Here is a 27,310-nt window from a genome sequence, read left to right as displayed (position 1 = left end):
AAAATTTGAGAATGTTTATTTTTAATTTTGTTTAAATGTTCACCTTCCTATATACATTAAATATTTAGCTGCATATTTGTAACATCTGCAAAAAAGGGGTTTTGCAATAAAGCACTGCTGTCATTTCATCTTTTTCTATCTTTCACAGGATTGCCCAATAAGGTTTATTCCCAATAGATTAAGAGGTCCAACGCCACCAGGCCACTTTCATTCTATCCCACACGGCAGTCATGGAGTCAAACGCAGGACGGACATCCAAGATCGAAAACTGATAGTTTTTATCCACTTCTCCTCCGTCATAGTAGTCAATAACATAGCGGACGTTCTGTCCACAACGATCTACGATCCAGTCATGGCGATCAAAGGGAAGCTCGTAACTGTACAAGAAAAAAGGGAAAGTACAACTATAAAGTTTAAGATTCAACAAGATAAAAAAAAAAAAAAAAAAAGACAAACTCCAGACCAAGTAAAAAGCAGGATACCATTTTACAACCTGGTGAAATAAAAAAATACAACACTTTTACTTCTTCTTTTCAATGTAAACAAAGCAGTAGATTAAGGCCCCTTTCACACCTGTGGACCGTATGTCCGCTTTTTTTATCCATCCGTTTGCGGATGAAAAAGGGACATACATTGGTCCCTATGAGATTGCGGGTGTCAGAGGATGAACCGCCGCTTGACACCTGATCTCGTCCGCCTTCGCAATGATACGATTCTGCAGACAGAAGAAACCCTATTTTTCCTTCTGTCTGCAAATCGGATGGGATGAACACGGACATACGGTCTGTGTTCATCCGATCCCCCATAGGGGAGAGCGGAGAAAAGACAGGGCGGTCCCTGCACAGTGTGCGGGGACCACCCTGTCATCCGCCGGCTCAGCGGGGATCAACAGAGCGACACTCTGCGCAACATTATCTTTCACAATATATAAAAAAAAAAAAATTGAGCCAACTTTACTGTTGTCTTATTTTTTTATTAAAAAAAAAAAAAAGTGTAATTTTTCCAAAAAAGTGCGCTTGTAAGACTGCTGTGCAAATACGGTGTGACAAAAAGGGATTGCAATGACCGCCATTTTATTCTCTAGGGTGTTAGGGGGAAAAAAAAAAAAAAAAAGAAAATTACTTGGAACACCCAAACATTATACAACAAAAAAAGTGTTTAACTTGTAAACACAGAGTCTGAAAAACAGGCCCGGTCCATAAGTGGTTAAGGTACAGTTTTCTTTTTTACGAAAAATATGTAGAATACGTATCGGCCTAAACTGAGGAAAATTTTATTTTTTTTATATATTTTTGGGGGATATTATATAGCAAAAAGTAAAAAATATTCATTTATTTCAAAAATGTCGCTCCATTTGTGTTTATAGCGCAAAAACTAAAAACCGCAGAGGTGATCAAATACCACCAAAAGAAAGCTCTATTTGTGGGAAAAAAAGGACGCCAATTTTGTTTGGGAGCCACGTCACACGACCGCGCAATTGTCAGTTAAAGCGACGCAGTGCCGAATTGCAAAAAATGCTCTGGTCTTTGACCAGCAATATGGTCCGGGGCTGAAGTGGTTAAAAGGATGTTTTGTTATCACTTTGGATGAAAAGCTTGCTTTGCATAAACACCCTGGGATGATTTGTTTAAATGCAACACAGTTTTAAATGCAAATAGTTTAAAGCATCTGTATAGCCTAAAAAAAAAAACTACAGTTACTTTAGTTCTAGCTGTCTGTGTCCTGTTGGGGATATGTCCCTGTCATACACTAGAGGTTAATATAGACTTGAAGAGCAGAACATAATCAACTTTCTGTATTAAATCCACAACTGTAATAAGAGTTAAAATTTTAATTAAATATATAAAAATTGTTTATATTCACACACTGTATATACGATATCTCTCCATCTAAAATATATAGAGCAGGGGTCTCCAAACTACGGCCCTCCAGTTGTTCAGGAACTACAATTCCCATCATGCCAAGTCATGTCTGTAAATGTCAGAGTTTTGCAATGCCTTGTGGGACGTGTAGCTCTGCAACAGTTAGAGGGTCGTAGTTTGGAGATCCCTGATATAGAGTAAAACCTTGGTTTGAGAGCATTTTGCAAGACCAGCAATATATAAAAAAAAAAAAAAGAAAGATTTGACTTGATATACAAGCGATTTCTTGGTATAAGATTAGCGTCATGTCACAACTGAGTATAAAGGAGAAGAGAGGTGCCTCTAAGTGTAGAAATATGGTTACATTTAATGAAGGTACAACATTTAGCAACTCACATTGTTGATTAAAAGAGGCACATCCAAGTATGCAGGGATCCGGGGTAAAGCTGTCCACATAGACCGTCCTCCTCACCGCCATTGACAATGTTGTCCCTTCCACGCTGCGCTCCACGAGCGGTTCAAGTCACGCTTTCAGATCGCTCTACTGCAGGGTAGTCTTTCTGGTCACAATTGCAGACCGACAGCATTGAGAGCCGGCGTTGGAGGATGGTCTATGTGGACAGCTTTACCCCAGATGCTCAGAACGGAGTTTCTGCTCCTTCGTGGTCTAATCAGCAGTCCAAGTAGGGGCCTTTATCAAACTGTATTGCTTAATTGCAGTAGAGGCGCCCCAACAGGTCATGTTTTTGGGATTTCCCTTGGATGAAACAGCTGTAGTAATTTCTAAGGCAGTGAAACTGATCAAATCACCTGTACAAAATAATGGAAAGCCTGAAAACATGACCTGTTGGTGGCGCACCTCGAAGACTGGGAGTTGAGAAACACTGGTCTAGATAACAAGACTAGCTGAAGAGAGTTACAAATCCTTTCTAAACAGTTCACATAACCATTTAGCTGCATGCCTGGAGTTGCTTTTACCCCAGGAACAAAAATTATTAAGATAAAAAAGAAACCATACCCCATCCATGATCGAATTCGTGCTCTGGGTGAATACTCCTTTGCTTTACCTCCAAAGCGAACTAGAGTGGGGCCACAAGGACATTCTCTAAAAAGGAAGAGAACAATACAAATGTTATTATGAACCAGTTATACAGTCTCATTTTTTTTTTTAAAGGCACAAGCCATGGAAACACATGGGCTTCTGTAGTTATTTTCAGGTTAGAGCTGCAATATGCCACAAAAATAATACCCAAAAATCTCTGTGTTTGTGTGCATGTGGGAAATTGAGTCTAAGACCCCTTTCACATTGAGGAGTTTTTCAGGCAATACAGCGCTAAAAATATTGCTGCTATCCCGCCTGAAAAACTCCTTCTCTGCAGACTCAATGTGAAAGCCAGAGGGCTTTCACACTGAGGTGATGCACTGGCAGGAGACAAAAAAAAAAAAATTCCTGTCAGCAGCATCTTAGGAGCGGTGAGAGGAGTGGCGTGTATACCGCTCCTTCACCGCTTCTTTCCATTGAAACGCATAGAGGCGCATTGCGGGCGGTATTAACCCTTTATCGGCCGCTAGCGGGGGTTAATACCGCAGCGCTAGCGGCCAATTCCCGCGGCAATCCCGGCGGTATAGCGCCGCTATTTTTAGCGGCGTTATACCGCGAAATCGGCTACCACCCCAGTCTGAAAGGGGCCTAAAGGGAGTGGTTTCATAATTAGCAATTAGCTGCAGCACCTGCAGGGCACAAATGAGGAAAGCGACTGGGCCTGCATCCCTTTAGGACATATCTCACACACAAAAATTGTGGCAAGGGGTGCCGGAAATCTGACTTGTATCTTAGTGTAGACTTCAGAGTAAATCAGGGAGCCAATCACACAAGCAAGACATTTTTGAGGGGGGTGTTCTGTACACGGTGTACAGAATACCACAAATAGCCAGATTACATTGCATTTTCAGAAAATTACAGCGCTGCAGATTGAAAAGGAAAGGTGTTTTTTTTTTAATAACATTCAATTACAATATGACTTGTGCCGCAATTGTATACACTATATTATTTTTTCTAATTTTGCTATTTTTTTCCCTTTAAATGTAATGGAGCTTTAAATCTGTTTGCTCTCTACTTTAGGTCTATCTAAAACTATATGAGTGACAACACTGGGGTGATTTCACTGTAGAACAATCAGCATTGCCTCCCTCTTGAAGGAAGTGAAAAAATCAAGCCAAGATTCAGGCCAATAACCACCATATAGTCCAATATTTTATTTTTACTATGAGAACAATCTCAAAACACTGCCAAAGCTTTCTACGTTTTCTGAACAAGTGAAGGGTTCTTGAACGGTAGGCATTTGCATAGTTTAGGCACCCACCCCCTATCTCCTGCATGACACTGGTAAGAAGTATACTCACCTAGGTGGATTATTCCTCCAAAACCAAGAAATGAACAAAGACTGCTGATCACGGAGTTCTCAGTCTTTGCTGAGCAGAGAGCTGGTCACTGTGTCAACTGCTCTCTGCTCTGCCCCTCCAGCGCTGACTGGAACGTCAGGCTGTGGAGGGGGCACGAGCAGTTGGCTCAGTTTTCCAGTGGCTCACAGAGAGGCTGATCCAGCTGCCGGTCCAGGCATCTGGGTGGATCCTGACCATAAAGTCAGGATCTTTCCCAAGCCTGGACAGACTGAGGGATGTCATCTGACCTTAGCCCACTGTCAACTGAAAATGGGGCACAGGAGTGCAGAACGAACTGCACTTCTGTGACCTACAGAGGTATAGCCAAAATGGCATTGGCCATATTTCTCCTTTAAGATCTTAAAGCGGAAATTTCCACACAAAAATAAAAAAACGTCTGCTTTTCAGGAACCCCCCCCCCCCCCCACCTCCAGTGTCACATTTGGCACCTTTCAGGAGGAGGGGGAGCAGATACCTGTGTAATCCAGGTATTTGCTCCCACTTCCAGATATCGATCACCACTTTGCCATCTTCTGGGAGACACGCATGTCCCAGAAGACAGCAAGGACCAGTGGGATCATGCAGCGCGTCTTGCGCATGTGAAGTAGGGAACCAGGAAGTGAAGCCGCAAGGCTTTACTTCTCAATTCCCTTACTGAAGACGGCGGCGCCTCCACCCAAGAGCTGAGGGACAGATCGGCTTCAGGTACCGACATTGCGGGCACCCAAAAGTCAGCAGTTGCAGTATTTGTAGCTGCCGACTTTAAATATTTTTTTTTCTTCGGGAACTGCGCTTTAAGATAGCACTTAGCCAAGCTTAAAACAGAACTACCTACTAAAGGTTTTCAACACTGGAGGAAGGCAAACTCAGAGCCAAGCCTACTATAACTTACAATTCCTTGTCAGAGCTTTTCCTGCTCAACCATGTTAGTTCCCCCCCCCCGTGACTGGTTCAATGTAAAATATAATTGATGAGTTGGTGGAACCTTCTAGTTTCTTATTTAGCAGAACACAGACATATCTGTGGCCAATCTATTTATGCTTTTGGCAAACAAAGTGGTTTGTTGTTATGGGTATATACTGTACAATAGTAACATCACTTGCCAAACAGTAGTATTCTCTAAATACTTACTTCACATGGAGAGCTTCCCACTTCAAGATTTCAGACCAGGCCTGCTCGTTGTTTTGATTGTGAATTTTAATAATATTTGTCATATCTTTTTGATCAACATCCTCTTCCTTCCATTTCCACCTGATGCACAAAATCAAGAGGTTTACAATAATAATGAAACGGAACTCCAACCTCACCAATGTTAGATACTTGGGGTCTCATGACTAAGAAAGCACATGTACAGGCCAGTCTGAAGATTGATAATGAACATCTGCATGATTCAGAGGAGAACTGGGTGAAAGTGTTGTGGTCAGACGAGATCAAAATCAAGCTCTTTGGCATCAACTCAACTCGTTGTGTTTGGAGGAGTGCCACCTATGACCCCAAGAACACCATTAAACATGGAGGTGGAAACAATATGCTTTGGTGGTGTTCTGCTGAGGGGACAGGACAACTTCAATGCATCAAAGGGACGATGGACGACGCACATGTACCGTCAAATCTTGGGCGAGAACTTCCTTCCATCAGCCAGGGCATTGAAATTAGGTAATGAATGGGTACTCCTGCATGACAATGACCCAAAAGACACAACCATGACAACAATGGCGTGGCTCAAGAAGACGCACATTAAGATCCTGGAGTGGCCTAGCCGGTCTCCAGACTTTAATCCCATAGAAAATATGTGGAGGGAGCTGAAGATTTGAGGTACCAAACGTCAGCCTCGAAACCGAAATGACTTAGAGAGGATCTGCATAGAGGAGTGGGACAAAATCCCTCCTGAGATGTGTGCAAACCTGGTGGCCAACTACAAGAAACGTCTGACTTCTGATTGCCAACAAGGGTTTTGCCACCAAGTACTAAGTCATGTTTTGCAAAGAAGTCAAATACTTATTTCACTCATTAACCACTTAAGACCCGGATCATTATGCAGGTTAAGGACCTTGCCCCTTTTTGCGATTCAGCACTGCGTCGCTTTAACTGACAATTGCGCGGTCATGCGAGGTGGCTCCCAACCAAAATTGGCGTCCTTTTTTTCCCACAAATAGAGCTTTCTTTTGGTGGTATTTTATCACCTCTGCGGTTTTTATTTTTTGCGCTATAAACAAAAATAGGAGTGACAATTTAAAAAAAAAAAAAAAATTCTATATTTTTTACTTTTTGCTATAATAAATATCCTCAAAAAAGATATAAAAACAAAATTTTTTTTCCTCAGTTTCGGCCGATAAGTATTCTACCTATTTTTGGTAAAAAAAAAAATATATAATCGCAATGAGCGTTTATCGATTGGTTTGCGCAAAATTTATAGTGTTTACAAAATAGGGGATAGTTTTATGGCATTTTTATTAATACAAATTTTTTTTTACTACCGATGGCGGCGATCAGCGTTTTTTTCCCCATGACTGCGACATTATGGCGCACACATCGGACAATTTTGACACATTTTTGGGACCATTGTCATTTTCACAGCGAAAAGTGCTATACAAAATGCACTGATTACTGTGAAAATGACAATGCAGTGAATGAGTCAACCACTTGGGGGCACTGTAGGGGTTAAGTGTGACCTCATATGTGTTTCTAACTGTAGAGGGGCGGGGCTGGACGCGTGACGTCAGTGATCGTCTTTCCCTATATCAGGGAACAGATGATCACTGACATTGCCACCTTGAAGACCGGGGAAGGTGTGTTTACACACACACACACACACAACTCTCCCCGTTCTTCAGCTCCTGTGATCGATCGCGGGACACCGTCGGTGATCGGGTCCGCGGTCACGGAGCGTCAGACCGGGTCGCGAGTGTGCCGCCGGCGGCGCACTCGCAACCCCACGGCTGGGCTCTTAAAAAGGACGTACAGGTACGTGCTTGTGCCCAGCCGTGCCCTTCTGCCGACGTATATCGGTGTGAAGGGGTCCTTAAGTGGTTAAAAAACAAATCAATTTAAAAAAACTTTGTCGTGATTCTGTCTCTCACTGTTAAAATAAACCTACCATTAAAATTATAGACTGATAATTTCTTTGTCAGTGGGCAAACGTACAAAATCAGCAGGTGGTCAAATACTCCGCCCCCACCCTCCCCTCACTGTATAGTGTGAACATTATTTTCCATGTGTCCTGTTCACCCCAGACCTGTGCAGGATAATTAAGCCCTAAAATAAAAAGGTATAATTTTCCTTCAGTAGAAAAAAAGAAAACAAGAAGTTTCAACAACAAGGTGCACGATTTCCTTTTACTCATGGAAAATCAAAAAAGGCAGTTTGCTCAAGAAGTGTTCCTAAAGCAAGCCAAGTACTGCCCAACTCTTGGGGCCAATTGAGCAAAGGAATATAGTCTTAGTTTTGCTCCATCCTTGGACTAACTTGCCACCTAATTACTTAGCTCCTAACTGTATCGGTTGGAGCACACCAGTCCTTAAAGTTTGTTACCCCACCATTTCAAATTTCTCATGTGTGTCTTGTATTAAACAGTATCGTGTTCTTTGCATTGCCACCTTTCTGTGCAAAAACTGATGATCCTGCCAGTTCCCCTTTTTTTCCTATTTCAAACTGACCACACCATGGCATGCAAGCTTATCAATCCAAGTGTGGTGTCAGTTTGCTTTCTTGCATTCTACCTGGGAGCACAGCCTGTCTGTACTCAAATGATCAAACTTCTGCTGACATGCCCCCCCCCCCCACAGCTCTTCATTGGGAAGATCAGTGTACTGCCGTTTCTCTGCCTCCCACTACACACCCCCTGCCAGCATTTACAGTGTATTTCTAGCTCAGCATTTTACACTGGACTGTGCAAAGAAGCTCCACCCCTACCTTCCCAAGTCCCTTATGCAGCCAAGAACAGAGGTTGTGATAACTTATATAAAAAATATTAAATATACAGTACAAATAGTGTAATGCCTTGCATTTCTATTTTAAACTGAATGGGTTGTTTTACAAGGTAAAGGTTCACATATGTGAAAGCGGCACTCGTTTCCTTTTTTACCCCCCGCCATTTACTTTTACATGGGAATCTCACCAGTAACACGCTTTCTGACCTAAAAGTGACTATGTTTGAAATATGTTTTGATTAGAGAAGGGCTTTAAAATTAACTCATGGGGCTTGGGCTATAAAATAAGAAGCCCGTCCATATTCTAAGTTGATGCCCAATACTCAGGATGCAAATAGCAAGCACAGCTTCCTGATTACATTGCCGACCTCCCTCACAGCTTACAGTATATAATGCTATGTATTTAGGCACAAATATATTTAGTCAAGTTTCACTTCATAGTTTTAAGATGTATGGCTTACCCTTTCCGTAGCATAGCATTCCAGAACATCTGCTCTGAAGGATACACCCAGTTTTTATCACTTTCAGCTCTAGGGATTGTGGATTCTTCTCGGGCTAAAGATAAAGAGAAAGGCTGATCTGGTGCTGGGGCTTGATTCGGAGGAGGCATCTGGAAAAGGAAGAACAAAAATTGAAAAAAATAAAATTAAAAAAGGCAAAGAGCTGAAATGTTCTAAAATGAACACCATAACTGTAAGCAGAGTGCAAAAATACATACACAGCTAAAATAAATTTGTGGCACTACATGATTATCCCTCACTGCAAACCTGTGTCTTGCCATTTCTACTTGCCATATGTCCTAGATTGTGGTTTAATCCAAGATTGCTGCCTTTCGCCATGTGTCTTGTATTTGGTGTGCTCCTATGTATGCCCCAGGCGTTTGGGTTGATCAACCTGTTGCCAAGTTTCATTGGCAATTCAATTTAAACTGGTCATGTCTGGGTCCTGAAGAAGCAAATTTAATGGCGAAACGTTGACCGCACAGACAACATCAGATCATAATACTGTATGGACCATGTTTATCCAACGTGTATATATTTATTTCCATTTGTATTTTTTTTTTTTTATATACCCATTGTCTTTTGGAGTCTCACTTGAAGTGGATGTAAACCACATTGCTGGCACAATGTGAAGGATAGGATTTCCTACCATCTGTGCCCAGTCTTGCCACACAGTTAATCCAGCTCTGAGCAATCCTCTTTTTTACAGTGAGATAAAACGGACAAACCGAAAACTTTGTCAGTTCCTCCCCCTTGCTGTGATTGACAAGTTATTTACATATCTCATGCACTAGCCTGTGACAGGCACATCCTGTGTACAAAGTTGACAATTCACATCCCACCCCCCTCACCTCTCCCAGGTTTGGCTGCATTTCCTGTGTTTTGACTGGATGTTTCTCATCATGGGGTGTGATCCACAGTTCAGTGTGATAAGCAAATGTATGGTGCAGTGAACACACAGAACAGACAGCCAAATATACACAGACAAGTGATTTAGGGGACATGTATTTAGTCAGAGCTGGGCAGAGGAGAAGCTTCAGTGATCTGATTATTGTTATAGTGCAGTGTGTGTGAGGTCACCTGATCACAGTTGCAACATTCCTTTCCATCACCAGGATGTGTTATGTGGGGGGAGGGGTGGATTTCTCACTTTTTATAATTATACCCAGTAAGGCGGAATGAGCTTTAGGGCCGGGTTCACAATGGTGCACTGTGCGAGATCGCATGCGATTCTCACCATACTGCAAATCACATGAGATGTCCGTGCAGTACGATTTCAGTCATACAGATAGTATGGCTGATATCGCACTCCATTCGGACCAAACACGCACAGGACCCTTTTTTTGGTCCGCATGGGTGTTCACACCCATGCAATTCGATTCATGTCCGAACTGTTAGTTCGCAGTGCGTTGACACTCTCCAGCAGTTTGCACTGCCGTGCGAGTCGGGTGCGATGTGGGAACCCGCAGTGGATTCACAGGGCTCTCGCATCGCACCAGTGTGAACCGAGCCTCAAAAGCATACAGCCTACAAATGTCACCTGACTGCTCCCACCAAGGCTCGGTTCACACTGGTGTGATGCAGGAACCCTGCGAATCCACTGCGGGGGTTCCCACATCGCACCCGACTCGCACAGCAGTTCACACTGCCATATGCGAACTGCTGGGGAGTGTCATGCAATGTTAACCTCCCCCCCATTTCAGCTCCCATATCGCACTGCGAACTGACAGTTCGGACATGAATCAGATCACCCAAGCGATCCGATTCTGTTGCGGACCAAAAAAGGGGCAGTGGACGGTGTCAGTATTTTTTTTTTTTTATATGTATTTTTACAAAGTGGGGGGACTGTCAGTACTTTTCTTTTTTACAATACATTTTTTTTATATTCATTGCAGTTTTATTTTTTATGAGCCCTGTTGGGGGGATTTTGTGAGATATCAGAGGTCTAACCGGACCCCTGACATCTCCCCTTTGAGACAGAGAATGGGAGTGAGGTCACAGATTCCCCTCTCCTTTTCTCACACTGAAGATGAATGGAGAGGAGACAGAGGCTCCACTCTATTCATAAACTGAAGCAGAGTAACAAACCGGTTACTCTGCTTAGTTATCACAAGATATAGAGAGCGTTCGGTAACGAACGCTTTCTATGTCCCATTCAGAAAAGGAAAGGACCGGTAAACAACATATGGGGGCAAAGGGTAGGCGCGGAGGAGGAAGACACAGCGGGCAGATGAGGAGGACAGAAGGGGAGTGGAGGTGGTGGAGGAGAACACGTCAGGTGCTGGAGGAGGAAGACACAAGGGACAGTCGGAGGTGATCGGTGCAGCGGAGGGACAGCCGTGAGCACCGATCTCCCTGCATGGCTTTAGATCAGCTGCTTCTCTCCCTCCCGTGGCTTTCAGCGGAAAAGCCATTCAGGGGGATCTGTGCTCAAAGCTGTCCGCACCGCACCATCATGCCCGACTGTCACTGGACAGTGACACATGAAGTGACGGGAGCCATGAGCGCGCTCTTCTCCTGTGCACGCACTTTTCACTCCGGCCAGGCCTGAATGTAGAGGTGGACGGGGAGTCTGGTGATGTCATGACTCTGCCCACCGAGCGCCGTACAACAGGCTCGCCCACTGAATCCACAGTTTTATGGGGCTCCAAATAAAGAAGGGGGGAGATATTTGAAAGGTAAGGATACATGCAGGAGGCATGTATATCCTTATAGATCAGCACCATGTCATTACTTTAAAAAAGATGAGTGGGTTTACATCCACTTTAAATCTTTTGATTATTTTATTTAGAAAACAGTGTTTTTATTAAATGTCTCCTTTTGTGGCAGATATAGTCCATCATTGTAGGCTACTGGGGGTTCTCCCGGTTATTTATATTAGCATTGTATGAGGCCCAAGTCTATTTATCAGAGAGCAACAATGTAACATCATACCATATTGCTGGGATCAATATCTTCATTGCCCGCTTTCATTGGACACTGAACATACTCATATGCTCGTTCTTGATGAGCTGGTCCTGAACAGCTCTGGCTCTCAGCATTCTGGGGAACTGGACAACCTGAAGCATAAAAAATAAAATAAAAAAAACTTTGAATCCACAAAACATAATATTGTGTATTGAGGCAAGGTTATGTGGACAAGTATAATAATGCCCAGAAATTGGTATATTTGAAAAATCTTTGATGGGTGTGCCACCTCCTTAGGTACCATGTACCTAGCCCAAAACCAATCCTATTGCTCATTTCTTTGAGCTCTTATGTTGTCCTTGGCAACTGAAATTTCCAATATGACGGAATAAAAATGTAAATGCTTCCTTTTAGTAGAAACCAACTGTCAAGAAATCAGCAGATCCAAAAATATTGAAGTAGAAAGCATCAGGAGACACGAGGGTGTAGAATGTAACTAAACCTTTACAGGAAAGGTAGAGATTTGCTTATACCCAATCCACCTTTCTCTGGAAAACGGTCATTCCTTTTTCACAGAGACCTCTGTGTGACCATTTCCTTCTAATGATTAGTATAAACTGTCCAGGTTTCATCAGGTCTACTGAAAGTTAAAAACCAAAGTGGCTTTCCCTTATAAATCATATTCATAAGGTGTAGTAACTCATAGCAACCAATCAAATTCATTGTACTAAAGTAAAGCAGCAGAAGATGGATGCTGATTATTTTCTGCGGTTTTCTGTACTTAAAGTACGGTAGCTGTAAACCCTTACATATACCAAGTGAAGTGGCTGGCCTCAGGTGATGCACAGAGATGAAAACGGATCCTCCCACAGAAGTTGCACCTGTTTATCTGCCGTATTCTTTACCTGATCAAAGTCCAGAAAAAAGGGGGCAGGGAGCTGAAAGTAAGGAGAGCTCCCAGAGCCGATTGGAGGGAAGAGACACATCCCTCTCCACACAGCTCACAGGAACAGAGCTGAGACTGTCAATCTGCTGACGATCCCTCATGTCACCATTTTTTTTCTTGTAATATACCCAAACCAACTGTAGAGCTTTGGGAGGAAGGGTTGGTTGGTATCTTATATGCCCAGTTATTTTAGTCAGAGATAAGATACAATTAAGATATTTACATCAAATGTATTATACGCCCCCAAAATTATATAAAATGGAGAGAAGAGAGAAGAGAAGAAGAAGAGAAGAAGAGAAGAGAGAAGAGAGAAGAAGAGAGAAGAGAGAAGAGAGAAGAGAGAGAGAGAGACAACATGTAATAAATGTTTTACAGAGGAGGGATCTTTTCTACATATGGTATGGGGCGTGCAATAGGATTTGCCACTTATGGTCACAGGTCACTCAGTTCATCGCAGATGTTTTTGATCTTCCAAATATATGTAGTCGGCTGGTGGTGTTTCTGGGCATGATCGAGGACGAACTTATGAGCAATATTATATAAAAACTTTGTTCAAAAACCTTTTTTTTTTTTTTTTTTTTATTGCAATACACTGGATTAGGTGAGAATATCTCACCTTATCTTGGAAGGTCCTATTCAATGCAAAGGTTACACTGTACAAAATGACTTACGATGCTAGGGGACATATGACAACGATGTCCTATTTTTAAACTGTGTGGTAAACTGTTAGTCCCCTCTTTTTCATTAATCTGTGTGTGTTTTTTCAATACAATTAAACTTTTTTTAATCAATCATTGTGTCCTAGTAGTGGTCTTAGGAGAACTATATTCTCTTTGTTATACTGTATGCGTCTTAGGGTCGCTAGGACTGCGTTTTTTTGGTTATACCATCTAGATGAAAGATTGATAAACTACAATATATATATATATATTTTCCTACTTTAATAATTAACGGTTGATCTAGGCAATCAATATACTTTTTCTCCAATGACACTGTGACAGACAACCAATTTGAGTTCATGGGGGCAGATAGGTAATAGCACACTTCACAATGGTCTAGAGGTATTTCATTTTGTTTTTAGCTATATGTTGGTGTTCTGGATTGACAAAAACTACATGTGTACGGACAAAACGTATTGTATTGGAACGATGACGATATGTTAAAGTTAATCATACAGCAATGTCTGTAACCCATTCCTTTTTTTTTGCTTATGTGCCTATGGCAACAAAAACCTTTTAAAAAAAATAAAATAAAGATACACCCCACAAAACACAGTAACAATAAAACATTACACTTAAGCATAAAATACAGTAAAACTGAGCAGAACAATAGAGAGAGAAAAGCAATACAAAATATTTTTGGCCTTTTTTTATTGTAACTATAAACATTCCAGCTTAGGGTCTCTCAAAATGCAATGGCCATCTAACATCTTTTGAGAGCCTGTGTGAAAGTCTGCCCTAGGACTGTGCCATGCTGTACCTTATTCTAATACTTCACTAGTGTGTGGTAGCAAAGGAAACAGTCACCGATGCAGAGACAAGGTTGGTCAGGACAGGAGGGACAAAAAAAAAAAAAAAACCTTAGTTAGACTTACCGGTAACGGTATTTCTATGAGTCTTTCAGGACAGCACCTGGAGAGAGCGCAGCGCCACCCACTTCCCAGGAAACACTGCAGTCAATGCTATAAATTCCGCCCCCTTCCACCATGGCCTCAGTTGTTCACGAGTACCTCCGGCCACACTGAAATTAGATAAGCAGAACATAGAAACTACACACATTAGCATATATATATATTATCTTTAATAATAAAAGGGCGGGTTATCGGTGCTGTCCTGAAAGACTCATAGAAATACCGTTACCGGTAAGTCCAACTAAGGTTTTCTCACCTCGTCTTTCAGGACAGCACCTGGAGATGATAACCGAGTACTTACTCTAGGGTGGGACCACCGCTTGCAGGACCTTCCTGCCAAAAGACTGCTCTGACACAGAGAGCAAATCCATCCTATAATGACGAGCGAAGGTGGAAAAGCTCGTCCACGTTGCCGCTTTACAGATGTGTTCTGGTGAAGCTCCAGCCCGTTCTGCCCAGGAAGTTGCCACCGCCCTAGTAGAATGGGCCATTACTCCCGGAGGGGGATCCAAACCTTTAGCTTTGTATGCCTCATGGATAGCCATGCGTAACCATCTAGCCAGAGTACTTTTGGAAGCCCCATGCCCCTTGCGGGATCCTGAAAACAGAATGAAAAGCGAATTCGCCTTTCTGAACTCGCTAGAGACCTCTAGATAGCGTCTAATGCATCTCCTGACATCTAAGGAATGGAATTCTCTCTCCTTCGGACAAGAAGGAGTTGGACAAAAGGTAGGTAACACTATTTCCTGCGTCCTATGAAATACTGAAACTACCTTCGGAAGAAAACTCGGATCAGTTCTTAATACTACCCTATCAGGGAAGATTGACAAAAAAAGGCTCCAAAACGGAAAGCGCCTGAAGCTCGCTAATCCTCCTTGCTGAGGTGACCGCCACCAAAAGCACCAACTTTAAAGTTAGAAACTTTACAGAGGCGTCTACCAGTGGTTCGAAGGGTTTTTGAGTCAAACCCCCCAGGACCACTGATAAATCCCACTTGGGGAAAAATTTAAATGGGGAAGGCCTAGCCCTGGCTAAGGCCTTAAAAAATCTGATGACATAGGGCTCTAGAGATAAACGTCTCTCTAGAAACACTGACAAAGCCGCCACCTGCGCCTTCAAGGTGCTGGCTGCCAGACCCTTATCCATACCGTCTTGTAAAAACTCCAAGACGGAACAAGTATTCAAAGGAGAATAATTTTTAACTTCACACCAAGAATTGAAAACCTTCCAAGTCTTGAAATAGATGGCCCTCGTGACCTCTTTCCTACTACTAAGTAGCGTATCTACCAAACGTTTGGATAGACCCTTCCTGCTAAGAATTAGCTCTTCAGTAACCAGGCCGTGAGCCTTAACCGACTCACGTCTGGATGCAGTAGAGGGCCCTGAAAAAGTAGATCTCTTCTGACTGGTAGAACCCAGGGGTCTTCTACCGCCAGTTCCAACAGACTCGAAAACCAAGGCCTCTTGGGCCAGTACGGGGCTATCAGGATCAGAGTAGTCTTCTCCTCCTGAAGCTTCCGTAACACTAAGGGAATGATCTGAACCGGGGGGAAGGCATAGCACAGGCGGAAGGGCCAGCGTTGAACTAACGCATCTAGACCCTCTGCCTGGTCCATTCTGTTTAGAGAGAAATAAGCCGGAACCTTGGCATTGGACTGGGCCGCGAACAGGTCTATCTGAGGAGTTCCCCACTTGTTTACTAGCTCTTGGAAGACCTCCGGGCATAAACACCACTCCGATTCCAGAACCCTCGTCCGACTTAAAAAGTCTGCCAGCATGTTTAGGCTGCCTTTTAGGTGTACTGCCGATAGGGAAGCCAAGTTCACCTCTGCCCAGGACAGAGTCTGTAAGGCCAGACTGAGGAGTACTTTGCTTCTCGTGCCTCCCTGTCTGGAAACATACGCCACTGCTGTGGCGTTGTCTGACAGAATCTGGACATGCTGGTCCAGAATCAGCTCCTGGAAGGCCCTTAGCCCTAACCAAATGGCCCTGAGTTCCCTCCAATTGGAGGACCTTCTGGACTCTTCCTTCGTCCAGGATCCCTGTGCCATCTGCCCGTTCAGATGAGCACCCCATCCCCACGAACTCGCGTCCGTAGTTAGGACCTTTGTAGGGAGGAAGGACCAAGACAGACCTAGGCGCAGATTTACCTGGCTTCTCCACCACCAAAGTTTCCTCTTCACTGAAGACGGAACTCTGAATCTCTTCTCTAGGGATTCCCCATGGGTCCAATTCTGAAGGATCACCTGCTGTAGGCCCCTTGAATGGAGATGAGCCCACTGCACCGCCGGAATGGCGGCCGTGAGTAAGCCCATTGTGGACATGGCTGAGCGCACAGAAATCGGCACATTCGTCTGAATTGTCTTCACCGCAGCCCGAACCTTCTCTATCTTTTCTTCTGGTAGAAAGATTTTCCCCTGAACAGAGTCTATAACGTATCCTAGAAAGACTATCCTCTGGGAGGGCACTAGACTTGACTTTTCTTTGTTCAGGATCCAACCGAGCCCTTCCAAATGAGCCTGGGTCCTCCTTAGGTCCAGGAGAAGCTGCTCCTCCGACTTGGCGAACAGCAGGAGGTCGTCCAAGTATGGAATTATAGAAATCCCCCTGAGCCTTAGGGGTGCCAAGGCCTCTGCCACCACCTTTGAAAAGACTCTGGGAGAGGAGGAAAGGCCGAATGGGAGGGCTCTGAATTGAAAATGTATCACTCCGCTCTCTGTTCTGATGGCTAGACGCAGATAGCGCTGGGAGGAAGTCCTGATCGGGACGTGCAAATAAGCATCCCTTAAATCTATTGAAGCTAGAAAGCACCCCAGGGGAAGAAGCTTTCTCACCGAGTATATAGAGTCCATGCGGAATCTCTTGTACCGGATAGCTAGATTCAGGACCTTCAGGTTTAAAATTAACCTGAATTTGCCCGACGGCTTCTTTACAAGGAATATATGGGAATAACAACCCTCCCCCTGTTCTCTCTGGGGAACTGGCGTAATCACCCTCTGTTGGAGAAAATCCTCCACTAATGTCAGCATAGCCTGAGACTTCTCTTGCTCCCTGGGCAATTGGGTCACATAAAACCGCGACGGTGGTTTTCCCGAAAACTCCAGTGCGTATCCCTCTGCAATGAGTTTGAGCACATACGGACTGGACGTCGCCTCTGCCCACTGTGGAAGGAAGGCTTGGAGCCGACCACCCACAGCTGGGAGACAGTCACTGGGGCTTAGCAGGTTGACTGGGGGAGCGAAACAACACCCCAGGCTTCCCGCGGCCCCTCTGGGACCTCCAGGGTCTACCACCCTGACCTCTTTGTGCCTCCTTAGGACCCTTGGCTTGGAAAAAAGGACGAAAATTTTTCTTGGACCCCGAATCTACCTTTTTTAAAGGAAGAGCCTTCTTTCTATCCGCCGTCCTATCTAGGACGGTGTCTAGTCCTGTGCCAAAAACCAAGTCTCCTTCAAAAGGTAACCCACACAGTTTCAGCTTAGAGGCTGTGTCCCCCTGCCAGGTCTTAACCCATAAGGCCCTTCTGGTTGAATTTATCAACGCCGAGGATCTGGCGGAGAGCTTCACGGATTCAGCCGAAGCATCCGCTATATAGCCTACCGCTTTCAAAAGGACTGGAAAGGACTCCAAAAGCTCTCTACGAGAGGTACCGGCCTCGATGTGACCTTTGAGTTGATCCAGCCAATGCTCAAGGTTTCTGGCCACCACAGTGGATGCCATAGCTGGTTTAAGGTTAATCAAGGAGGTATCCCAGGCTTTTTTGAGCAGGCTATCTGCTCTTTTATCCAGGGGATCCTTAAGGGCACCTGTATCCTCAAAAGCTAGGTCCGTATTGCGGGAAACTTTTGAGAATGCTGCATCCAGTTTAGGCCTTTTATTCCAGGCCTGCGTTGGATCCTCATCGAAAGGAAATCTCCTTTTCAGAGATTTAGAAAAGAAGGGTGCCTTCTCTGGGTCCTTCCATTCTCTTTTAATTGTCTCAGACAATACTTTATGTACCGGGAAGGTACGATGTTTTACCTCATCCAAACCCTGGTACATCCTGTCATGCAATGACAGCTGAGTCGCATCTTCTTTAATGTTTAGGGTAGAATGAATTGTCCTTAATAGGTCATCAACCTCCTCTAAGGACAGTTTATAGCGTGAGGAAGAAGTATCCCTTTCTTCTTCATCCTCCGCCTCTGATCCTGAAATAGCATTTTCAGGTTCCTCCTCCTCGGACTCACTGTCTAACCTTCTAGATGTGGAGGGGGTACTGGCCCTGGCCTTAGATCCTTTAGTCGGACCCTTGTCAAGGAAGGAGCGAAAAGACTGGAAAGTCTGGTGCAACTCCTCCCTAAATGAAGAGAGCAACTCCCCCGTTCCCTTGACGGTGGTCTGCTCAGAGGCCGAACTAGTAGAGGCTTCCCCCCTGACAATCTCCGCAATACAAGTTTTGCATAAAGGTTTGGTCCAGTTCCCTTTAAGGGAAGCTTTAAAAGTAGCACACCGCTTCTTGGAAGGAGGAGGTTCTACCACTTTAAGTTTTTCTTTAACTTTCTGAAACGACACAAAGGACAACAACGCTATGTTTAACCTTTGTACGCCAGCCAACAAAACACACAAGTGCACACAGCTAGTGAACAAATAAAAAACCAGCACCCATCACCGCTGTACCAGAAAACTACACGCACCCACAGAAGTGACTAGGGTGAGTGAGGCAGGCTCCCCTCCCCCGAAGGGGCAGAAAAGAGGGACACATAACAACACCCTGGTACATTGACCCTCGCTGGGTCTCCTACCTGGGCCGGGCTGGTGCTTGTGGCTCCTGCTCCCGCCACCTCCGCTGCGTCTTCTGGCTCCATGGTCCCAGAACGCTGCGGGCGTGCGACAGCTCTTTTAAATCTCCCGGGTTCCTCTCGCCGATGCGAGACCCGGAAATAGCACCGCCGAGGCTCACTCCCCCTCTTGCGTTCCAGGCGGCCGGAACCGGAAGCCGCCACGCGCCGCCGGAAGTCCCGCCTCCACCCGGAAAGGACGTCACTACGCCCTCCACTCCGGAGCCTCGTATGCCGGAAGGACGGCACCTGACCGCCCCCCCGCAAGCTACGATGCCCGGACTAAGGGAGCGGGACCTCCAGCAGCCTCTGTCCTCGCCGGACCGAAGAGGAGAAGCACCCGACCTTCACCCGCGCGTCAGGGGAGAAGTCGGGTCCGCCTCTGGAGGATCACCTCCTAACCTAAAACACCGGTATGCTCAACACAATCCACCTTCCCCGCCTGGGGAGAGAACAGCACACCCCTGGTTCCCTGCAGCGCTTCCACCATGGCCGGAGGAAACACTACAACTGAGGCCATGGTGGAAGGGGGCGGAATTTATAGCATTGACTGCAGTGTTTCCTGGGAAGTGGGTGGAGCTGCGCTCTCTCCAGGTGCTGTCCTGAAAGACGAGGTGAGAAAAAGCAGGTGTCACGCCTATATACATGTTTTCTATAGACACAACATCTTTGGGGTGTTCTTTTGGTAGGGGTAACAGGGAGGACATCTGGAAAATGCCTTTAATGCAGCCAGCTCACTGCGTTTGCATTGGGTAGTTGGGCCACAGCACCGTCTGGAAACGGATAGGCTGTGATCTCTCCCTGGAATTTTAGGAAGGATCCAGTTCTTCATAATGCTTTGTATAAACACATAAGCATTCAGCAGAGCCAATTGTAATAAGTATACAGACACCTTTTATACCAACATCAGGCCTTACGGGCAATTAAGTACAGCGCCATTATCTGGAAGTTGAAGTCCACCCCTCCCATGTTAAGGTTGTATTCGTGGACACAGAGGGGCTTCTCAACAACACCAGTTATCATCGTAATTTTTTTACTGTGGTAACATTCAGTGTGTTGCTCCAATTGACTGCAAGCAATTTATTACACTTCAAGCAGGGGCACTCTTCTGGAAACCCCGGCCAGTCTAATTTGGGAATCTACAGGCCGCTGGTTGAAGCCCTGACGATTAGATCACACGATGCCACATGCACCAACTCCAGAATCAAATAACTAACTAAAGACTGCCAAGCTTGTGTAATAATTGTTCATGTAAAAGTGGTACCCCTATCCCCTCTTTAACACTATCCAGGGATGGAGATGCGTTTCAGGAGTGAAATAAACAGTTAATTATACATTGTCATTTTTTGACTAGCTGACCCAGGTTGATGTGGTCCACCGTTAGTTTGGTGGTATTTTGGTTTGGTAGGCATGTTTGGTTCCACTCTTGCATTTATTTTGCTTTTCCAGTGCTCTTTTTTGCTAGACCAACTATAGGTAGGGGTGGGTTTAGGTGATCGTCTGCCCCCTATCTATTGATTAGCACTCCTGTGCTCCTATTTAGAAGACTTTAAAGTTCATAGTTAGGACTGCAGTACACAGAGTGCCTTGACGCGGCCTGCAGCTCACACAGGTATTTGCAAATACATGCAACTAAACCTCTTTTTTTTTAATGCATACAGCTAGACAGATTAATTTGGTTTAGTGCTTTTTTTGGTTGGTAACTTTGAGCCTGGCTATTTTGGAAACATTTTTTATTCCATATATTTAATCGCATACTGCTAAAAACGCATCTCATTTAAAGCCCCAAAACTTCCCCCACTTCTATAAAAGTGGTACCCCTTTCCGAATAAGGGTGACACAAAGTCCCAAACAATCTTACTGCTGCTCCCTATGCAGTCGGGCAGTTGGGGGTCTCCAAGCTTCTATCTTTTCCCTTGTAAACTAGAAAACGTTATGTATAGCCTGTGGCCCTGTCACAGAGGTCATACATCTTGACCCCATATCTGGCACGCTTGCTGGGGAGAAATTGAAAGCAAGGTGGCCAGAAAACACAACATTTGCTTGTATCTAGTCCTGGTCATGGAAGCAGAGAACACGGGATATGGTAAATTGGGTCAGTGGACCAATATTACCGCAACTCAATCTTTTTAGTAATGCCCATGAGGAAAAAGAGCCCACAAAGGTCTTACATTCGGGAACCATTATAGGTTTCCAGCAAAATTCTCTGGCAAGGGTCAAATTTGGATTTGCGGCGATAAATTGACCAGCATATAAATTGCTTTGGTCGACAATTGATCTGTACAGATTTTTTGGGGAAAAACTGCTCGTAAAAGTCGGGGGGGGTTAGCAAACAGCCAGAAGGACACTATGGGCATGTCTTTCAATTCTTGGTGGCCACGGGGCACTACTTGTGCTAGCCACCGCGCCAGCTTGAAATGCACTTTTGGGACTCGCCACGTCAACCAAGTGTTACTGCAGTGCTTGTTTGTCTATGATCAGATCAAAGATAGTCATCTATTCAAACAAATATACTAGTAAAGGAGGTGTACGGTGTGTGCGTTAGCGCTACTGGCAATCAAAGTGTTAAAATCTGAAGCTGTCTGGGATTGAAGCTAACCGACGCTGACACCTGATGCCAACTAGCTGACCCGTGGCTACAGTGATCAGAAAAAAAAGATCTGTACACTATACCAATATCACAGTGACAGGGAGTGAAAGGGTTAACTGGGGGTGATCGAGGGAGTTAAACCTTTATTAGGGAACTATATGGCGGGTACCCTAAACCTATCTGGGACCAACGCTAACTGCCCTAACGCTGTTTAGAGTCACAAGCGACACCAATATGGTGATCAGAAAAAAGATCTGTACATTATACTAATGCCACTGACAGGCCGTAAAAGGGTTAACTGGGAGGGGTGATCAAAGGGTTAAAACCTTTATTATGGAATATATGGCTGGACCTACTACGGTCACTAACTGGTGGGGGGGGGGGTGAAAAGTGTGCCCTGGTGTTCGTGTACTCACTATGGATGCCTTCTCTTGTGCTGGAACCCGAAAACGGCTCCACGAGGGGAGATGACATCACTTCCTCTGCCAGTGTTTACATTGCAGAAGCAGGGGAGGCATTTCATTCACCAGAACCGATCAGCAGGTTTAGGCCAGAAATCATTGGTCTGGGCCTCTAGCTCAATCGGTTCTGTAACAAATCCGATCACAGCGGGGGGAGTGCACGAGCAACGTACAGCTGCGGTAATTCACGCAGCCGAGCCAAGCTGCCGCAGTATAACTGATTAAGAATAGTACATTTCTAAAAAAATGTAACTGGCTCAGCAGACTTGGTAACCCAAGTAAACAACTTTGCTCACAGTAAAAAAAAAAAAAAAAAAAAAATCCCTTTACTGTGGAAATCCCTTTTGATCCTTTAAACCATTTAAATTTTGCAAGCATAAACCTAGCAAGGTAAAAACGTGGAACACCAGCTGATGTTGACAGCGAGGCATGGTAACAAACATACTGAAAAGAAGATTTAGGGTTTACATATACATTAAACACATAATGATAGAAATATTTCTTTGGGATCTGTGTCATAAATTCAGGTAGTATTACCTTCCATCTTTTTCTGATGCATTGGACATCCTGGTGGTGGAGATCCTGTAGACTGAAGTGTGTCTGAAACTGTTGGCTGTGGTGGGGTAGGAGCTGATGTAAGAGCACCCATTTTATATGCCAAGAAAAAGAAAAAACGAATAGATACTAATTGCAGTTCATCAATGAAAACTCTTTCCCAGTTCTGGTTTACAATTCAACATCTAAAAATTGCCTCTTAGAGCAGACAATAATAATGCAGTTGTCCTTTATTAGGAAGAAACATCACCCATTCACAATAAAGTAATCTGGAATATATGACACGTTTGGTAATTTTTTTTTGATCCAGGGAAACATACTCACACGCCCAGGGGCAGTCTTCCATTGCCAGGTTGTCCCCACTACACATCTCACCCCATGCCGCCATGTTTATGAGTAGAGCTGCACGTCAAAGAATCATTATCGCGATCTATCGGTGCTATCAGATGTTTTTTTTTACCTTAATGCATAGGATGCATTAAGGTAAGAAAAACTTTTACCTTTACAACCCCTTTAAGAATAGCACTTTTCTGAATATGTTTAGCTTTCTCAGCAGACTTGGTAACCCAAGTAAACAACTTTGGTATGCTCACAGTAAAAAAATCTATTACCATTTACATTTTGCAGGCATATACCTAGTAAGGTAAAAATGTGGACCACCAGCTGATGTTACATAAACTGATAACAGTAAGGCATGGTAACAAACTGAAAAGCAGATTTAGGGTTTACATATACTTTAATGCATAATGATAGAAAGATTTCGCTTTGTGATCCGTGTTTCTTTGTCATAATTACAGCTAGTATTACCTTCCATCTTTTTCTGATGCATTGGACATTCTGGTGGTGGAGATGCTGTAGACTGAGATGTGTCTGAAACTGCTGCCGTTGGTTGGGGCAAGGTAGGAGCTGATGCAGAAGCACCCATTTTATCTGCCATGATAAAAGAAAAAACACATGAATCACTGTACACATAAATACTGATTACAGTTCATCAGTGAAAACTCTTTCCCAGTTTTGGTTCACAACTGAAGATCTAAAAATTGCCTCAGAGTTCAAGTAAACTAAAAATCAGCGTTGTAGAGCAGACAATAATAATGCAGATGTCCTTTATTAGGAAGAAACATAACCCATTCACAATAAAGTAATCTGGAATTTGACACTTTTTTTGTGAAATAGTCGGGATACAATTTACCCTGTTACCAATTCACATAGGGGGGCCAGGATCTGGGGGTCCCTTTGTTAAAGGGGGCTTCCAGATTCTGATAAGCCCCCCGCCCGCAGACCCCCACAACCACCGGGCAAGGGTTGTGGGCATGAGGCTTTTGTCCCCATCAACATGGGGGCAACGTGCTTTGGGGCAGGGAGGGCAGAGCCCCCCTGCCCCAAAGCACCCATCCCCCCCATGTTGAGGGCATGTGGCCTGGTACAGTTCAGGAGGCGCTCTCCCACCCCCCCCCCTCTTTTCCTGCAGCCTGAGAGGTTGTGTGCTCAAATTAGGGTCTGGTATGGATTTTTGGGGGACCCCTACGCCATTTTTTTGGCACAGAGTTCCCCTTAATATCCAGACTTGAAGGGCCTGGTATGAATTTTGGGGGACCCCCCCAAGCACATTTTTTTTTTTCGTTTTTGGTTCAGGGTCCCCCTTAATATTCATACCAGACCCAAAAGGGCTTGACAATGGACTGGGGGGGAACCCATGTCGTTTTTTTTTGTTTTTTTTAAATAAGCTTTATGTATATTGCCAAGACCCGACAATTCATTACAGCCGCGAGTAGTTTTAAATGACGTTTTTTCCTTTCGAAATGTCATTTTGCTGTGGGACTGTTCTAAACACGGGAAAATGCACCACTTTACAGGCATACTATAGACACCCCCCAGGTACAACATTTAAAGGGATATTTCATTTTCATTGTTTCACTTTTAGCATTCTTAAAATCACTGCTCCCAAAAAAACTGCCATTTTTAAAACTTTTTTTTTGCATTGATACATGTCCCCAAACACTTTGACAATAACTTGCATATAAGCCTTTAAAAATGAGCACTTGTTTGTGTCCCATAGACTTTAACCACTTCCCGCCCGGCCTATAGCCGATTTACGTCCGGGAAATGGTTTTGAAATCCTGACTGGACGTCCATGGACGTCCTGCAGGATTTCATGCCGCGCGCGCCCGTGGGGGCTCGCGGCGATCGGTAATGCGGGGTGTCAGTCTGACACCCTGCATCTCCGATCTCGGTAAAGAGCCTCCGGCGGAGACTCTTTACCACGTGATCAGCCGTGTCCAACCACGGCTGATCACGATGTAAACAGGAAGAGCCGTTGATGGCTCTTCCTCACTCGCGTCAGACAGACGCGAGTAGAGGAGAGACGATCGGCGGCTCTCCTGACAGGGGGGGTTTGCGCTGATTGTTTACAATCAGCGCAGCCCCCCCCCTCGGATCACCACACTGGACCACCAGGGAAGGGCAAAAAAAAAAAAGGGGGCAAAAAAAACACATTAAAAAATAAAAAAGATGCCAATCAGTGCCCACAAATGGGCACTGACTGGCAACATGGGTAAGTCAGTGCTGCCCCACAGTGTCCAGTGCCACCCCACAGTGTCCAGTGCCACCCCACAGTGTCCATCAGTGCCACCCCACAAGTATCCATCAGTGCCACCCACAAGTATCCATCAGTGCCACCCACAAGTATCCATCAGTGCCGCCCATCAGTGCCGCCCATCAGTGCCGCCCATCAGTGCCGCCCATCAGTGCCGCCCATCAGTGCCCGTCAGTACTACCTCATCGATGTCCATCAGTGCCATCTCATCGGTGCCCATGAGTGCCATCATATCAGTGCCCGTAATTGAAAGAGAAAACTTACTTATTTACAAAAAAATTAACAGAAAAAAATAAAAAAGTATTTTTTTCAAAATTTTCTGTCTTTTTTTAGTTGTTGCGCAAAAAAAAAAGCGCAGAGGTGATCAAATACCACCAAAAGAAAGCTCTATTTGTGGGGAAAAAAGGACGCCAATTTTGTTTGGGTACAGTATAGCACGACCGCGCAATTGCCATTCAAAGTGCGACAGTGCTGAAAGCTGAAAATTGGCTTGGGCGGGAAGCTGCGTTAAGTGCCTGGTATGGAAGTGGTTAACAGTGTTCAAACAAATGTTTTGCCTGTTCGCAGGTTCTGGTGCGAAGCGAACAGGGGGGTGTTCAGCGCATCCCTAGTCACCACACAGTGAGAATGAGCCTTTAGATCCCACTCACATCTAATAATTGGCTGGACAGGAAGTTAAGGCAAATCTCCCCAATGGGACACAGTAGGCAAATATATAACCCTCTCTGACTCTAAAATGGGGCATTCTAAAAGGAATGACAGAAAGGAATGTCCATAGAGAACAATACAAAATAAGTGACAGATCTAATATGAGAAAAAAAATTCCTTCAGTGACACTTTAGATGTGTGTGGAGCTCGGCGTTACCCCATGTAGTTCTAGGGAGGCTCCCATTCACATCATGACAGGTCAGTGTCACAGAAGAGAGAGGTGACATGTCCTGTAGAGGTCACTGTCCTGTCCCCGCTCTGACACAACATGCACACCCCTCAGGTTCCCGCTACCCCGCCTCTACACACCGTTCTCCGGAGTTCCGAGCTCGGTTCCGCTTCTATCTGCCCTCCACACACCGGTCCCGCATAGGGAAGGGGTAAATCCTACTGCACGAGGACGCGGCGCACACGTGTGACCTCATCCAACAGCTGGCGGAACTCATGCGGGTCGAGCCTCGTTGTGGCGGTTGCCTAGGTGACGGATTCTCCAACCAGGAAGTTGTGCTCGTTGGGTGTCTGTGTTTTCTAAAGCCAACCAACGCAGAGACATTCCCGACCTGCTGCTTTCCCTCTTATTTTTTCTTTTCCAAAAGGACAGTAATGTGACAGAATATGACCTCCTCCACTGACCACGTGATTTATTTCATTCTTTCACTGCCAGAGCTGTTTGATTTTTTTTGCATACAAAAATAAAATACAATAAGCCCCATTGTTGGTCTAAGTGGGAATAAAAAAACCTCGATATGAGCAAAAATAAGGCTTATTGCTGGTGTCAGTGAGAAAAAATTAAGTTCCATCACTATTGTAAGTAAAAGTCCTTATAAAAGCAGGCCCAGATTCTTGTAGAATGGCGTAAAACTGCGGCGGCGTAACATAAGTCATTTACGGGTAGGGGGGCGTGGATCAGTTAAATTAGGTGAGTTCCCGCGCCGAACGTACTGCGCATGCGCCGTCCCTAAAATTTCCCGACGTGCATTGCGCTAAATGACGTCGCAAGGACGTCATTGGTTTCGACGTGAACGTAAATGGCGTCCAGCCCCATTCACGGACGACTTACGCAAACGACATAAATTTATAAATTTTGACGCGGGAAAGACGGCCATACTTAACATTGGTTGCCCCTCATATAGCAGGGGCAACTTTACGCGTTGCAAATCTAACGTAAACGTCGTAACTTCACTGCGTCGACCGTGCGTACGTTCGGGAATTTGCGTATTTTGCTAATTTGCATACACGACGGGGAAAACGACGGAGGCGACACCTAGCGGCGAAAAAAAAAATTGCATTTACGATCCGACAGCGTAAGAGCCTTACGCCTGTCGGATCTAATGGATATCTATGCATAACTGATTCTATGAATCAGT

General features: G+C 44.7%; 1 protein-coding gene across 2 annotated transcripts; it reads right to left on the bottom strand.

Annotated features, from left to right (window-relative positions):
* On the bottom strand, window positions 1–26,447 carry LOC120945650 (holocytochrome c-type synthase). 2 transcript variants are annotated; one of them, XM_040359972.1, is made up of 8 exons: window positions 26,253–26,441; window positions 23,447–23,569; window positions 22,622–22,714; window positions 11,668–11,792; window positions 8,695–8,843; window positions 5,436–5,555; window positions 2,881–2,967; window positions 1–377 (listed from the first exon to the last, which is right to left on the bottom strand). In XM_040359972.1, the coding sequence occupies exons 2-8, from the start codon at window positions 23,562–23,564 to the stop codon at window positions 179–181; spliced, it is 891 nt and encodes a 296-aa protein (XP_040215906.1). In that variant the 5' UTR covers window positions 23,565–23,569; window positions 26,253–26,441; the 3' UTR covers window positions 1–178. The 2 variants fall into 2 exon arrangements, with proteins under 2 accessions (XP_040215906.1, XP_040215907.1); XM_040359973.1 differs by lacking the exon at window positions 22,622–22,714 and having other exon boundaries at window positions 26,253–26,447.
* Between the last annotated feature and the right edge of the window lie 863 nt (window positions 26,448–27,310).

The sequence above is a fragment of the Rana temporaria genome, chromosome 7 (genome assembly GCF_905171775.1).
Source record: "Rana temporaria chromosome 7, aRanTem1.1, whole genome shotgun sequence".
In the NCBI taxonomy this organism is placed as follows: domain Eukaryota; kingdom Metazoa; phylum Chordata; class Amphibia; order Anura; family Ranidae; genus Rana; species Rana temporaria.
The sequence above is the reverse complement of the archived record's forward strand: the minus strand, read 5'-3'. Positions and strand labels throughout refer to the sequence as shown.

Coding starts and splice junctions, on each gene's coding strand:
- LOC120945650 (XM_040359972.1), bottom strand. CDS start 23,564: ATGGGTGCTTCTGCATCAGCTCCTACCTTGCCCCAACCAACGGCAGCA. Junction 11,793..22,621: donor GCATCAGAAAAAGATGGAAG/GTAATACTACCT, acceptor TTTATGCTTCAG/GTTGTCCAGTTCCCCAGAAT. Junction 378..2,880: donor CGAATTCGATCATGGATGGG/GTATGGTTTCTT, acceptor TTTCTTGTACAG/TTACGAGCTTCCCTTTGATC.